At 44.2% G+C, this 16,981-nt stretch overlaps 1 protein-coding gene across 1 annotated transcript in view; it reads right to left on the minus strand.

Annotated features, from left to right (window-relative positions):
• Window positions 1-14,015: 14,015 nt before the first annotated feature.
• The window catches only part of LOC306882475 (neuron navigator 2-like), a 204,246-nt gene continuing 201,280 nt past the window's right edge, over window positions 14,016-16,981 (minus strand). The window contains exon 40 of the mRNA XM_079437118.1: window positions 14,016-16,377. Coding sequence (XP_079293244.1) covers window positions 16,252-16,377 — 126 coding nt within the window. The 3' untranslated portion in view covers window positions 14,016-16,251. The remainder of the gene's footprint in view (window positions 16,378-16,981) is intronic.

Here is a 16,981-nt window from a genome sequence, read left to right on the forward strand (position 1 = left end):
AGTTCATAAAGTGTGACAGTCGTGAGCTCACAGAGATCATCCGATGTGTAAACCGGCATTTCATAGAAGAAAGCATAGATATAATTGGCCTTGAAATAGCTAAAAATGTGATGGACAGTATTAATCAAGGCACAGAACCTCCAAAACCAGACGGGTATATTTTTTTCATGGGATGTACACTTGCTGTCTGAAGTTGATTGCCTCAGGTTTAACTATTTAGAGAGAAATATAATATATAGAAACAAGAGTGATGATTACATATACCCAGAGTAGGAGAGAATGGGGCAAAACTGTTACCGCTGGTACATTTTTCATGCACAGGGTAAATACAGTGGGAAGGACTATTACGTCGTACAGTTAAAAAAGACTACTACAATCGGGGGTATTGTTCATGAATTTAAAGGTGAAGATCCTGCCCTTCTTAAGCGATTTCAAGGTGCCAAAATTTGCCAAAATCAAGGTGCGGGAACTGTACTACTGAGTTCCAGGGGATGTCTGCATATAGCTGGAACAGAGGTGGCAAACTTCCTGCTCATCCATACTTCATTGTGGCTCAACTCTACTGGCCTCATTTCATGCGTGATTTAAATTACCTACTGGTACAGAACAAACATCAACTCACAGATCAAGAGGCACTAACAGTGCTTTATGATGAAATACCTGCTCTAAAAAAACACAAGGACAAAGAAGAAAATGATCCTACATTTAAAACATACACTTGGTTTTTGAACAAACCAGAGAACGCTGTTAATGACTTCCCAGAACTGAAAGATTATTCTGAGTGTTAAACGTTCTCTGATGATTACTTACATCCTTCAACGAAACCCCTTTAAACTGATAGCTTTACTTATGAGTGGTCAAGAGATGAACATGAAAGCACACACCAAGACTTCACCTTAATATTCAGAGCAAGGCCAACCTGTGAAAGATTTCCTCGGGTCATTACAGAGGAAACGAGAACAGGGTTTGATTACTGGCAGCAGGGACATGCAGAGACATTTTGAGTGCCAGAGGCTCAAGAGGAAAAAAGGGCACTTCTCATATTTATTAATTTTTTTTTAAACAAAACTTTAAATATATTAGGGATGTGCGATATTGACAAAAAATATATCAATATTTTCTGGGATTTTATTGATAACGATAAATTAATTACAATATTTTGCTGAGTGTGTTATTGTGCTGATATCTTAAGGACTACCGTTAGAAGTGGCATTTAGATGCATTTACACACTGTTTAATGCAGGACATGAATGCATTTAACCTGCAGTTACAAATGCATTAATACTGTATTTGTATTTTAAACATAAAACGTTGAATACTGATATTTGAAATTATAAAAAAAAAAAGAAGTTATTTTAAATGTGAAATTAAATCCGCCAGTAGGTGGCAGCAAGTTACTGTTAATAAGTGAGTCATTGCGACTGAACCCAATCATTTAAAGGACTGATTCATTCAGGAACAAATCAGCTGTTGCTCAGAGACGCAAATTAAAATTATATTTGTTGGCTAAATAGAGCAAAAACAGTCAATATTGTGTCTAAAACATAAGTGTGTTCATATTAAATTCTTCTTTATTGAACTGCTGTAGGAGAAAATAGTCTGGAAAGAAAACCAACAGCTCTGTATAAATGGTATGGAGTTGCTATGCAAAACAAAGAAAATGATTAAGCAAAGATTAATTCAACACATGCTCAAGATGGAATTGAAGCTATTCAGGAAATGTTGGTGGTCAAGGGCCTCAACCATCACCATTAGAGGTCAAACCAACCATAACCGAAGCTGCATCTTCTATCTCTCTCACACTTTATGAGATACAGTACATTAAACTGCTTTCTAGACCCTTAGATTTATTTATTTGCGCTGGGATTTGTTAGTACTCACAGCTTCATGTTAGGTGTGTATTATTTCACCATCATGAAATTAAGTTTAAAACGAAAAAAATAAAAATAATAAAAAAATAAAATTCTGCAGCACTATACCAACAGCATTTGACAACATAAAGAAGGTGAAAACACAGAATAGCCCTATATATTATGCTTTACCATGTAAGGAAACTCACTGTCCATCCAAATAATGTCCCTTTATAGACAATCAAAGATCAAATTGTATGTACAAATCCTCCAGAAGCATCCTTGCATTACAAAGCAGCAAATACAGTATATTATTAAGCTGTTCAATAACCTTCGGCAGTATAATGCTGTTCTTATGTCAGGTGTTAACAAAAAGGCTTACATGGGACATGACTACATCTCAGACAGACAAATTACATTTAAATAATTAATTTAATTTTCTCTCTCTTCTTTCATTAAAACACCAGATTTTCATCAATACTGGGTCTTATGCTGAAGTACATTGCTGATTGTATGAGACTGTATTGAGCTCTTTGTTATAGTGAATAGCCACTCTCAGCAGAAAGTCTGGTGTGCCGTGCTGCTAATGCAGCAGTATGTTGGTCTCTGTGTGTTGTGTCTGTAAGGGTGTGCGAGCCATGATTTTGTTGAATGCAGTTGAATGTGAGCTGCTTTCACAGGCTCTTTTGTGGGCTCTCTGTTTTGAACCACGAAGTGTTTTTTGTACATTTTCATCCGGTGATGCAGAACAATCTCATTCTCACAAGGGAAATGTTGATCCAGTTGCATTGCTGCTTACTGTTGCAGTACTAGTGCTGAAAAATACAAAAACCGTAACCGGATAGTTCACCTAAAAATGAAAAATTACTCACCCTCATATACACGCCAAAGTAAATTTTTTGCATATCAATACCACAAGTTTTCGTTTTTATTTGGTGTACTATTTATACACACTTTCATGAGATCGGGTTGAAAGAGAAGAGAGATGTGTGCCTGATAAGAAAGCGCTCTTTCTCTAGATGGGAAGTGATGTCATAAATGCACACATTGTCAGGTCATCCAGGTTAACCGATTCACTGACAGGAAAGAATAATGCTAGTGATTTTCTGCCAGAAGATTTCTCTCTGCTGAGATGCTGATAAAACAGCACTGTCCTGTTTAATGGATGTAGAGCAGAGGTCTTCAACCCTGTTCCTGGGGACCCACTATCCTGAAGAGTTTAGCTACAACCCTTTATGTTTTTTCTTTCTTTCTTGAGTCTGTCTCTGTCGTTTTAATTAGCGGTTTATTATTGAGCAATGTTTACACAGCTTCTCGTTAATTGTTGAAATGAGAGTGTGTACCGCACCACAAAAGCTGACTCATTTAATGGAAAGTTTGTTTGCCCATATAATCATTAGGAAATAGAGTAAACTTGATGAGGGGCTCGATGAAGCAGCTTCAGTTCGAGCTCTGATATAGGATTACCCCCCAGGGACTTGATATAAGGTGATTACAAAGGGCAAGGTACGTAAGAAGAAGGTGGAGATTGGGGAGGTGGAGGGATGCTGGAACAGCTGAGACTGGAGAGAGCTAAGCAGCTGCTTATATACTCTGGCTGTTGATTGAAAGATTAGATGGGCTCGCTCCTCCCTAACTTACGTTTAGGAACTTCATTTATCATTCCTCTGTCCTTCCCCATGACTTCCCTAAAGCTACATTATCCATAATGCTCTGAAGTGATCTTCTCTTTAATGGAGAAACAAGTTTTCTTACTTTCTCACAATCCATCAATCACTCTACTTTGTGCTCTTTTCTTAGCAGGGATGCGCAGTGAGAGACCTTTGTGGAAAACTCACCGTTCCAGAACTTTTCTGTGCAGTTTTTTTACTGCAAAAGCGTGTAGTCTTCACTAAAAACCTGTGAACCTGTTGAACCACGTTAAATGGACAGCAATAGTCTTTTACCATGAGAACTGACTTTTCAATGCAAACACACTTATAGAATGAACCTTATTTGGAATGTTCAGTGCTATTTGCCTGGTGCAATTAATGTTACTCTATTATGGCTTGCAAAAAGCAGGCGGTAAAGAGATTTTGTTTCAAATACATGTTTGCATTTTCTGTTCATCATGGCAGCGGTTATTAGTTTGTGGCACTACCTGATTTGCATAATTCCTTTAGTGAATGAGTTACTAAAATAGACAGCATGTGCATATATTTCAGTGGGCACGCACATAAAATGATGCTTAATTTAATCCAATGACTATGTGGACATGGACAATGTGTATTACTCTTTCACACTGAATGCAAGATACGTGCATGAAAAAGGCCAAAATGGTCAAGGAGTTATACTCATACACCAAATCATGAACAATTTCTCACTGTGCTAATGCTTTTTACTGTACTGAATTTCACATTGTAAGAATGCAAAATAACTGAAGTGTCCAGATATATTATCTTCAGTAAGGAAAGTAAACCATTGCTTGATAGAGAGGTCATGAGGAGATTTCTATCGCTGAACTAACAGCTTCTTTCAGGTCCTTCTCAGTTAGAGGAAACTGAGAATTACCATTCAACAATAACAGAACAGGGTCTTTAAACAAATCCTAGTGACCTTGTACAAAACATCAAGCACCATATCCCAGAAAGCATGCACATCTGGACAGTCCCAAAGCATATGGCACCTTGGCCCAAAAGAAAATCGCAATAAGAGTGGTATGATGCATGAAATGTATTAGCCAACAATGTTTCCCATTCAATAGTTCTATTAAAAGGAGTTAAATCTGATGTCTGTGTTATGGTTTGAGAAACAACAGGCAACAAGGATTCAAGGATGTGCTCATACTCGAGCAAACAAACAAACAAAAAAAACCTCACATCCACGCCCTGTTTCCCCGCCCACTCTCCTGGAAAGGTTAAATAGGGGAAGACGATTGTATTATCTTGGCTTTTTTGTGGTGTGGTTCACTGGAACAGATACTGTTAAGTTTGGTTGTTAGATATTTTTTTTTCTTATTTCAACACCGAACCACTTTTTGGTAAGTAATATACCATTTTATACTTACTGTATCAATATAGATGTTTCTTTGCTCTGTGCTATGCAAGTAATGTAGAAGAGTTTTATCAAAATATAAATTAATCAAATGTAACCAATGTGAATATATCCATTTATGTATCAAGTTATTCTACTATTATAAAATTGTATCTGCCTGTGTGAGTAGAAGCCTGCAGAAGAATGGAATTTCTGAGGTATGGTGTAAGATAAAGCTGCACATCTTGTTTGCACAAGCTCTCTCAAACTCCAGACTACATTTTTCCCGCAGATCATCTAAAGCTCAACTCTACAATCTACTTACTAATTCTAATAACAGCTCCAGCATCCCAACAAACTCCTAAAAAGAAGACACAGTCCTCATCCACTTATCTTTCTCCCCCAGCTCGGCATTCTGAACGCGTTCAGCACACTAATCCAGAGGCCGCAGCAAAGACAAGGGGGGGAGGGTGGGACTACAGCCGCACGTACTTCCTAGTCCGCCAACCTTTCCGTCCGGCCAAAAACAGCGTCCGCAAAAAATAGTTCCGCAGTCCCTCCAGTGCTCACGAGTTCTCTCATACAGGCTTCTCCACTTCCTAGGCAAGACCCATCTATTCCAACTTTTCTTCCTTCTGCCGCTCCACCTCTTTTCAATTCTTTTCCTGATAACCCATGTGCTACTTCCTCACAGACGGTTACCTTTTTCTCACCCCCTACTCAGAAAGTGGATTCTAGCGTGAGGCTGCCTTCACTAGAGTTCCACCCCTCCTTTATCCTTTAGCGTCATTTCTTCTCATCCCCTTCCTCTCCCTTCTGGGTCTCAAATTCCTCCTAACGTTCTCCCTGGCTCAGTCCCTAGCGTGAGGTTGTCTCCGCAAAGGACCCTTTCCCCCCTCTTCCCTGCTAACCCTCCCCCTTCTCTCACTTCAGCTCCTCCTAGCCATCTCGGACTCCAGTCACTTCTAGGGCCCCCTGCCCAGCATCCATCTTCCTCCTCAGGTCTAACCCACTTGCCAGCTCATTCTCTTGCCACAGCAGTCCTTCTTCCATTTCCTCCCAACGCAGTCGCCATGGATCCACCTCCAGTCTCAACTCACCTCCGTTCCCTAATTTTATCAGGTGCAGACATATATTATATATTATATATTAATATATATACATATATATATATATAGTCTACAGGTGCAGACATATATTATATATATATATTATATATTGTGTATTTTTTATTTTTTTGCTGCTTTGTACATTGGTTATTGGCTATTTCTTGTTATTTTGTTTTATTACCTGTGTCCTGTCCTGTTACTGTCTTTCTGTTGCACTGTGGAGCTTCTGTCACTATAACAAATTCCTTGTATGTGTAAACATACTTGGCCAATAAAGCTCATTCTGATTCTGATTCTGATTCTGATTCTGACATTGATCTTCCTTCTCTGCTAACTTCTGTTCCCACCAATGAATCCCACCGTTCTTTTGACTGTGGCCCTTTAACCATCAATCTAAAAAAATCCATCCCTCAAACCAAACGTGTTCTCACACTGGCAGAATTCTGCATAGCTTTTGGTAGGTACACAGAAGTCATTTGCACTTAATTTCCTAACAGACGCAAGGAACTAAATGACTACCTCTTCATCATAGCAGAGCTCAGTCTCTCATTTGGAGGTAGTAATTTTTATACCTACCATAAGCTTTTCGTAGCCAAATGCTCAGCCCGTGTCACCCATTGGAACCAATGTCCTTATTGGGGAGTTCTAGACCTCAAATTGTACAACCGAGTTTTTCTAGGAGTTCAAAGCCTCTCCTGCGCCATCTGCAGGTCCATTGTTCATTCAACCTCAGAATGTCCCCTAACCAACCCCGACCCTTCAACCCATCTAGTGACTTCTCAAGCTTCAAAATCCACTTCGTACACCCATCGCTCTAGAAGTGACCGTGACCAAATTTTCACTTCAGTGTCAGGCAGACAAGTGTGTAACAGTTTTAACTCATCAGGCTGCATCAGACAACAATGTTGCTTCCTCCACGTCTGCAATTTCTGTGGCGGAGCTCACGCACAATCTATTTTCCCTGTCCGCCGCTCGTTGGCTAACTTCAATAAAAAGCTACAAAAGTATCTTTCTTCTCCTATCATTATTTCTTCACTAGCTAGTGAACTGGGAAATCATCCAGACAAAAAAAAAAATCACTCAATTCCTTCTTTCTGGTTTTGACCCCGGTTTGGAAAGCATACCCAATTTTAGCATGATCTGCAATAACTTGCAATCTGCGACGGCTGAACCCAACATAGTCGAAGCCCTCATCAAAAAATAACTCTCAGGATTCATGATTGACCCTTTCAATTCTCCTCCCTTTGAATTATTTCGCATAAGTCCCATCGGAGTAGCCACCAGAAAATTTTCAGGTAAAAAACGACTGATCTGACTTTATCTCTCCCCACGGAAATTCCCATCCCAGTATCAACTGTCTAATTCCCCTAGACGAATTCTGCCTACACTATCATGACATTGACCAAGCAATTGTTCTCATTAAAAATGCCGGTCGAAGAGCATTCAACAATCAGTGTTTACAAAACTAGGAGTTCCCCTCTCTCCTGAAGAAACTGAGGGCCCTTCTACATCCTTGGAATTTCTCGGTATCCTCCTCAACTCGGTCAAATTCCAGGCCTCTCTCCCCAAAGAAAAAATTGATTGAATAATCACAATCGAATCTAACTTGTTAGATTCTAACCATTGCAGTAAGCGTGATTTGCTTTTGCTTCTATGCCATCTAAATTACACCATGCGCATAATTCCCCAAGGTCGGCCTTTCATTTCCCACCTGCTAACTCTCGCTATGTCAGCGTCTAGTCTAGAACAAATAATTTCCCTAAACCAACCATGTCGGGCAGACTTGTGGATCACGTTTTTAAGGAATTGGAATGGGATAACCTTCTTCTAGGATGATTGTGACATCTCCTTATTCACTGATGCTGCTCCCTCCACAGGGTTTGGAGGTTTCTACAGAGGACGTTGGTTCGCCTCAACCTGGCCACCGGAGCTCTCTAATTCTAGTCAAACCGTCGAATCAACTGCCCTTTTTGAGCTATACCCCATAGTAGTAGCAGCCTATCTTTGGGGCTCTGAATGGTCAACCAAAAACATCCTCTTTCACTGCGATAATTCTGCCACCATCCACTGTATCAACAAAGGCAGTTCTAACGAACCAAAAATCATGCCCTTTCTAAGATGTCTAATTTGGATCTCCGTCTGTCACCAATTTGTCATTAAAGCTGAACATATTCCTATTCATCAAAATTAAATCGCTGACCCTTTATTTTGTTTTCTTTTTAAGAAGTTCAGAACATTGGCCCCGGATGCAGACTCCAACCCAACTCAAGTTCCTCCTTATTCAGAACTCTTATTCCTCTAGACCACGCCCTCAGTCACCTCCATACCCTTTCCATCAACACCATTTTACAAGCCATTTCTCCCAGAACACTCCAAAGCTACTGGACAGCTTGGAATTCCTTCAAAATCTTTCACAGATGGACATCCCATACCTTCAAATCATATGTTCGAGCTGATCTTCATCAAATCAGACAAGCTCACCAATCACTAGCATCCCTCTGAGTCCCCTTTTCGGACTGGCGGGAGCTACCACTCCTGGAGTGGGCTCTCCCATTCGAATCGCCGTCTGGGGTCCCCCGTCCAGATATCGTCCAGGCTCTCCCATTCGAATCGCCGTGTGGGGTCCCCCGTCCAGATCTCGTCCAGGCTCTCCCGTTCGAGTTGCAGTGTGGGCTCTCCCATTTTGATGGCAGAATGAGATCTCCCTTAATTCATACAGGGAGCTCTCTCCTTCAAAACGCGTGGGAGCTCTCCCGGTCGAATCACAGTGTGAGCTTTCCGTTCGGGCGCAGTGGGGGCTTTCCCTTTCTGAATCGCTGTGTGATCCTCCATGTTATTAACCATGGAGGCTCTCCCGTTTGGATCGCAGTGTGAGCCCTCCCATCTGAAAAAGTGGACTGGATGTGTACCAGGTTCGTCGGTCCCTCTGGCGCAGTGGGCCCTCATGTCCTTGCGTGACCTAAAACCCTCGCTTTGGAGGGATGGTAACCCTACGTTTATCTATACACCGTGGGCCCCCTCTTTCTGCGGTGGGGGGGGTTTGCTTTGAACATCAGTGGCCCATTTCCCCTTCCGGACTGAGGGCGCCCTGCCCCATCCGCGACATCTGGGGGCCCCTTGTTATTTGACTTCATGAAGCTCCATGGCGCAGATGTGCGGCGGGGTGTTCTCCAGCCCCGCACTCAAACCTCCAGTTCTGAGATACTCCCGCAGAAGTAATTCCAGAAAGTCACTGCCGCAGCGGCGAGATGCACCCTAACCAAACTTCCAAGCGCAGGTTTCTCACCACCATCCTTTTATAGCTTAAATTTCACATCTTTTGGGGGGTATCACCATTAGTCTTCATTGAGCCCCTCATCAGTGGACAGCAAGCCAAATTAAGTTTACTTTATTTCCTAATGATTATATGGGCAAACAAAGTCGTTAAATGAAGTTCCTAAACGTAAGTTAGGGAGGAGCGAGCCCATCTAATCTTTCAATCAACAGCCAGAGTACATAAGCAGCTGCTTGCCTCTCTACAGTCTCAGCTGTTCCAGCATCCCTCCACCTCCCCAATCTCCACCTTCTTCTTACGTACCTTGCCCTTTGTAATGAACTTATATCAAGTCCCTGGGGGGTATATCAGAGCTCGAGCGGAAGCTGCTTCATTGAGCCCCTCATCAGTGGATAGCAAGCCAAATAAGTTTACTCTGTTTCCTAATGATTATATGGGCAAACAAAACTCGTTAACTATGCATTTGCTCAAATTGGATTAGAAGCTATTCAGGAGAGTTTGACTTCACCTTAACCATCAATATTAAATATCAAACCAATCATAACTGAAGCTGCATCTTGTATCTGTTTCACACTTTATGAGATACAGTATATTAAACTGCTTTCTGTCACGTTACAGAAACGAGGTCTGGGTCCAAGAATGCAGGGAGGTGTCTTTAATAAAACAAACTAACACAAAGGCCAACACGGCACAATAAACAGAAACCAAAACATAACATAAGCAGATCTAAGAACATGAAGCAGGACATGAATCACGGATAACAACATATAATGAAAGCACACAGAGTGGTGAGAAGGTGGAAGCTATATAGTCCGTGGTGATGGGGATCAGCTGTGGGTGTAATGATTAGCCAGGTGTGTGCAATGAAACAGGTGTATGCGTGTAATCCTGTGAGTGGAGTCCGGGAGGAAGGGAGATGGCGACCTCTGGTGGGGAAGGGCAGACCTGCAGTCCGGCCTCGTGACAGTACCCCACCTTAAAGGAACGGCTTCCAGACGTTCCCCAAGATCCAACAGTCCGGAGGGGGGTGAAACAGTGAACAGGGGGAGGGATGGCGGGCCAGGTCCGTGTGGGGGCAGAGGGTCTGGAGATGGAGGCAGCGCAGGAAGCCAGGGCGGGTCTGGAGATGGAGGCAGCGCAGGAAGCCAGGGCGGGTCTGGAGGAACGGACCAGGGGGGCTTCAGCCCAACAGGAACCCCAGGGCCCAGCCTTCAGGGTGGAGTTAGCGGCGGAGATGTCGGCGGGGCACGCTCGCAGCACTCCCGAGGCGGCGGTGGCCGCTCTCTATCCCCCAGAGGTGGCCGAGAATGCCGCAGCGGCGCCCACTGTGGAGGCTGAGTATGCCACGGCATCCCGCTCCCGGAAACGGAGGAAGAGACGGAAGAAGGCTTCCGTCTCACAAGGCCAGGAGGCCTCCCAAGAGCTCACTGCTGGCCAGGAGGCCGTGTTAGAGCCACTCAAGCTCCTCGCCCTGCCGGCGCCACCCGTGCTCCTCGCCCTGCCGGCGCCACCCAGACTCCTTGCCCTGCCGGCGCCACCCAGACTCCTTGCCCTGCCGGCGCCACCCAAGCGCCTTGCCCTGCCGGCGCCACCCAGACTCCTTGCCCTGCCGGCGCCACCCGAGCGCCTTGCCCTGCCGGCGCCACCCGAGCTCCTCGCCTTGCCGGCTCTACCCGAACTTCTCGCCCTGCCGGCTCCACTCGAGCTCCTTACCCTGCCAGAGGCCGTTCCTGAACTCACTGTCTGCCCTGTCACGGCCACAGAGACCGTTCCTGAGCTCTCTGTCTGCCCTGTCACGGCCACAGAGGCCGTTCCTGAGCTCACTGTCTGCCCTGTCACGGCCACAGAGGCCGTTCCTGAACTCACTGTCTGCCCTGTCACGGCCACAGAGACCGTTCCTGAGCTCTCTGTCTGCCCTGTCACGGCCACAGAGGCCGTTCCTGAACTCACTGTCTGCCCTGTCACGGCCACAGAGGCCGTTCTTAAACTCACTGCCAGGTTTGTCCCTCCGGCCCCACCCTGGCTGGGCCCTGGGGTTCCTGTTGGGCTGAAGCCCCCCTGGTCCGTTCCTCCAGACCCGCCCTGGCTTCCTGCGCTGCCTCCATCTCCAGACCCTCTGCCCCCACACGGACCTGGCCCGCCATCCCTCCCCCTGTTCACTGTTTCACCCCCCTCCGGACTGTTGGATCTTGGGGAACGTCTGGAAGCCGTTCCTTTAAGGTGGGGTACTGTCACGAGGCCGGACTGCAGGTCTGCCCTTCCCCACCAGAGGTCGCCATCTCCCTTCCTCCCGGACTCCACTCACAGGATTACACGCATACACCTGTTTCATTGCACACACCTGGCTAATCATTACACCCACAGCTGATCCCCATCACCACGGACTATATAGCTTCCACCTTCTCACCACTCTGTGTGCTTTCATTATATGTTGTTACCCGTGATTCATGTCCCGCTTCCTGTTCTGAGATCTGCTTATGTTATGTTTTGGTTTCTGTTTATTGTGCCGTGTTGGCCTTTGTGTTAGTTTGTTTTATTAAAGACACCTCCCTGCATTCTTGGACCCAGACCTCGTTTCTGTAACGTGACAGAATGAAAGCACCAACGATGGGTCCAGCGGGGAGGTTATTGAACATGCGCCAGGGGGATCGGAGCGTGGAGGATTACTCCAAGGAGTTCATCGGGTTGGCTCGGCAGTCGACCGTTGAGAAGGAGTGTCTCGTGGTTTTTTTTTGGAGTGGTCTAGCTGAGCCGTTCAGGTCCCGAGCACCATACTGGGACCCTGAGGAGTCGTTGGATGGTTACATCGACAGGATTCTTCAGGTGAGCGGCTCAGCCTTCAGGGTGGAGTTAGCGGCGGAGATGTCGGCGGGGCACGCTCGCAGCGCTCCCGAGGCGGCGGTGGCCGCTCTCTATCCCCCAGAGGTGGCCGAGAATGCCGCAGCGGCGCCCACTGTGGAGGCTGAGTATGCCACGGCATCCCGCTCCCGGAAACGGAGGAAGAGACGGAAGAAGGCTTCCGTCTCACAAGGCCAGGAGGCCTCCCAAGAGCTCACTGCTGGCCAGGAGGCCGTGTTAGAGCCACTCAAGCTCCTCGCCCTGCCGGCGCCACCCGTGCTCCTCGCCCTGCCGGCGCCACCCAAGCGCCTTGCCCTGCCGGCGCCACCCAGACTCCTTGCCCTGCCGGCGCCACCCAGACTCCTTGCCCTGCCGGCGCCACCCAGACTCCTTGCCCTGCCGGCGCCACCCAGACTCCTTGCCCTGCCGGCGCCACCCAAGCGCCTTGCCCTGCCGGCGCCACCCAGACTCCTTGCCCTGCCGGCGCCACCCAAGCGCCTTGCCCTGCCGGCGCCACCCAGACTCCTTGCCCTGCCGGCGCCACCCGAGCGCTTTGCCCTGCCGGCGCCACCCGAGCTCCTCGCCTTGCCGGCTCTACCCGAACTTCTCGCTCTGCCGGCTCCACTCGAGCTCCTTACCCTGCCAGAGGCCGTTCCTGAACTCACTGTCTGCCCTGTTACGGCCACAGAGACCGTTCCTGAGCTCTCTGTCTGCCCTGTCACGGCCACAGAGACCGTTCCTGAGCTCACTGTTTGCCCTGTCACGGCCACAGAGGCCGTTCCTGAACTCACTGTCTGCCCTGTCACGGCCACAGAGGCCGTTCTTAAACTCACTGCCAGGTTTGTCCCTCCGGCCCCACCCTGGCTGGGCCCTGGGGTTCCTGTTGGGCTGAAGCCCCCCTGGTCCGTTCCTCCAGACCCGCCCTGGCTTCCTGCGCTGCCTCCATCTCCAGACCCTCTGCCCCCACACGGACCTGGCCCGCCATCCCTCCCCCTGTTCACTGTTTCACCCCCCTCCGGACTGTTGGATCTTGGGGAACGTCTGGAAGCCGTTCCTTTAAGGTGGGGTACTGTCACGAGGCCGGACTGCAGGTCTGCCCTTCCCCACCAGAGGTCGCCATCTCCCTTCCTCCCGGACTCCACTCACAGGATTACACGCATACACCTGTTTCATTGCACACACCTGGCTAATCATTACACCCACAGCTGATCCCCATCACCACGGACTATATAGCTTCCACCTTCTCACCACTCTGTGTGCTTTCATTATATGTTGTTACCCGTGATTCATGTCCCGCTTCCTGTTCTGAGATCTGCTTATGTTATGTTTTGTTTTGGTTTCTGTTTATTGTGCCGTGTTGGCCTTTGTGTTAGTTTGTTTTATTAAAGACACCTCCCTGCATTCTTGGACCCAGACCTCGTTTCTGTAACGTGACACTTTCTAGATCCTTAGATTTATTTTAATTGTGCTGTGATTGGTTAGTACTCACAGCTTCATTTTAGGTGTGTTCTTTGTCACCATATCGAAATTGTTTAACATGAAAAACATGAACATTATTTCTGGTCTTTATTAGAATGATCCCAAAGCTCATATAAACTCTTGCAAGTATAGCTAATTCATGTACACTAGTCTGTGTTTATTTGTTGTATTGTAAGTATCGTAAGAAAAGTTAGAATGACAGCTGTCATGTAAAAGGTGTCCACCTATCCTAGAATTTAACAAAATATCACTTACTACTTTACTAACTAAAATTGGTTGTGTTTTAAATATTTAAAATCATTAATTAATTGTAATTGTTTTATTGTAATACTTTTTTTTAATTAATGCTATAATTGAATGGAACATGTTGATATAAAAATGCTGTGGATATATTTTTGTATGCTTTTCATCATTGTGCTTGCATGAAGTCATGAAAACAAACTAATAAACCATTAATAAATAATTACTAGGTTTATTGAATTACAAATAATTTAAAACTGGTAAGGTAATCAGTAAATCTTTATGGGCTGCCTGTGTTTCACAGACCATCCGTGGGACTGTTAAGATGAAAAAGACACTGTACACAAAATATTCCATATTTCCAAGCACTGTTATAAACGGCTAGAAAAAAGATTATTCATCAAAATGCAGCCTGCAGGGTAGTCAAGTATTTACATTAATATATTACAGCCAGAAACGATGTACACATTCAGTGACATGAAATCCATTCAGGTATAGCCCTCCCATTTCAGTTACAACAATCACATACAACATTTGTGCTTAAAATGATTTCATCATCATCATAATCCATCAACGAAAATGAATATTAGGCACATATCCTAAAATTATTCACAAATTATATACACCGTGTACACACAACATATTGGCAGTGCTGACAGCATTACAGAGCTACGATATTTGGCTTCCATTTGAAATCCACGATGATGTTGCATAGGATCGATGACTGACAGGAATCATACGCTGGAGTGAAATGGAAGCAGCGGTGGAACTAAAACCCTGCATCGCCATACCAACAGCATTTGACAACGTCAAGAAGGTGAAAACACTGAAGAGCCCCATATATTATGCTTTCCCATGCAAGGAAACTCACTGTCCATCCAAATAATATTCCTTATAGAGAATCAAAGATACAATTTTATGTACAAATCCTCCAGAAGCATCCTTGCATCACAAAGCAGCAAATACAGTATATTATTAATCCAATGACTATGTGGACGTTTCACATTGAATGCAAAATATGTACATGAAAAAGGCCAAAATGGTCAATGAGGTATACTCATACACCAAATTATGAACAATTTCTCACTGTGCTTTTGCCAAGATGTGTTGAGAAGATCTTAAAGCACCAAGCAAAGCCTTCCAGCTGAACCACTCAAGATGACCTGTGCCAGTAGTGATCATATGTATTTCACATATAAAAAAAGGATCGTTTCTCTCATACATGTTTGAAAGTAAAATGTCCCTTTAACTGTGTAGCAACTTTGCTTAAAAATGTGAATTCCAAAACAGATGGAGGTTACAGTTGCCCTGCCACTCCTTTTATCCACTTTCTCTTTTCTAAACCACACATATTGCACCTCTGATAAGATATGACTGTGAGGCTGTTTATTTTAGGCAAATGCAAAGGACTAGCGTAGAGCCCTGTAGTTAATAAAATCAGCGTTTTTCAGAAGTATAAAACATAGTGCCGCTTTTTTTCCCCCCAAAATGGAGTAAGGCACCAGATTCTATTCAGCACCAAAAACAGAGCGCAATCTAGTGTAAAAAATAGATAGACAGGCTTTGTGCTACAGTAGAATACTGGAACATGCGGTCAGCAGTTAAGGAATGGGTGGTTAAAAAAAAAAAGGCTAACAAAAGCACGTCCCAGATGGCAAACGAGGTATTTTTTCCAATCATCACAATAAATAAATCCAAAATCATAAGTGTAGCACCATGCTATTTCATCCTTATGTAAAACATGAAATGATGGTCAGCATCCGATCAAGCTGGTTTTATAAAGTCATGAGCAAGTCCATCGATACAGGGAAACTCAGTGTTCTTTTGAGTGATGACAGTGGTCTGCTGAGGAAGGAGACGCTGATGGTTTTAGATGTAATTCCTCTGTTTCACCAGTAGAGAGTAAGACAAATGAGCATTGCATTGTGTGCGAAAGTTTCTCCAACAGGTAAGGTGTGGTCACATTTACCGAAGTTTGGCGAATTTTTGTAGGTGAAATCCATTCATTTCAATAGGAATCCACGTAATCGGGAATTTCGTGTGATAGCGGAAAATGTATCTATGCAGATTTCGCAGCAGATTCAGGTTGGCCACTCGGATTTACCATTTGGTTTGAAAGTGAATTGTGTGAGCTCTGTTTCATACATCGCTACATTACTGACGACAGACAATGAACCCTTTTGCCCATAAAGTTTAGCTAATGTGACCGCACTTCTACTTTTGAGGTAAAAAATGGGACAAAGCACTTCTGATTTTGTTGTCAAATTAAAACTGAAGTACTGTTGAGTTTTGGCGCATATATATTTCTCTATATATCTTTTTTTATATATGAAGCATCATTCTATATTTGGGTTACCAGCACCCATAGATGTGATGTAATGACTTGACTCTGCTGCCTCGGCTAGCATTAAGAGTCGAGGAGTTAAATGGCATAACGGATCAGGCTGGATCATAGCGTGGACTCCAGCGAAGAGTCCAGGATATCGTCATGGTGACTGTTACTATTGGAGTCGCTGTCGTAGCTCTGCGGGCTGGAGCAGCTGGCCGCTTCTTTCAGACGCAGGAGCATGTTCATCTGTTCACAACACACAAAAATAACAGTCAGGCCTGATGGCATTACACGTGTTTAAAAAGAAGTCATATTTGAAGTATAAAGAAATGACTAAATCTAGAACATACTAATTTGTTTTCCCGTATCTTTGACCTGTAGAGGTGCATTAAGAATTGAAAGTTTTTTATATTTAAATATATAAAATATGTATTTATACAACGCACATGCACAAATATACTTTTATGTCAAATTTATATCAGTTTTGCTCTTTACATTTTTTTTCGTCGCATTTCTGATGCATACAAAGTACCCAAATTCCAGAAATGTCAACATTCAATTTTTTGTCATAAAAAACGTGATGCAACTGATCATTTTTATTATTTTAAATAAGTGAAATTAAAAAATTAAAAAATAAAACAAAGAAAAAGAAATATAAATATTAGATGAAAAATGTAAACGTAAAAAACTAACTGAAATTATTTTAAGTACTAGTACTTAGTTAGTAAGTTACATTCATTAGGTCATCTGATCTCAACATGGCATGGTAGAATGAAACAGTTAAGTATTCATCGTTCAAAAATTTACATAAATTATTATGTGTGAATTATTTTCAGCCATTGTTTATATT

This window comes from Barbus barbus (assembly GCF_936440315.1).
Source record: "Barbus barbus genome assembly, chromosome: 2".
Lineage (NCBI taxonomy): Eukaryota > Metazoa > Chordata > Actinopteri > Cypriniformes > Cyprinidae > Barbus > Barbus barbus.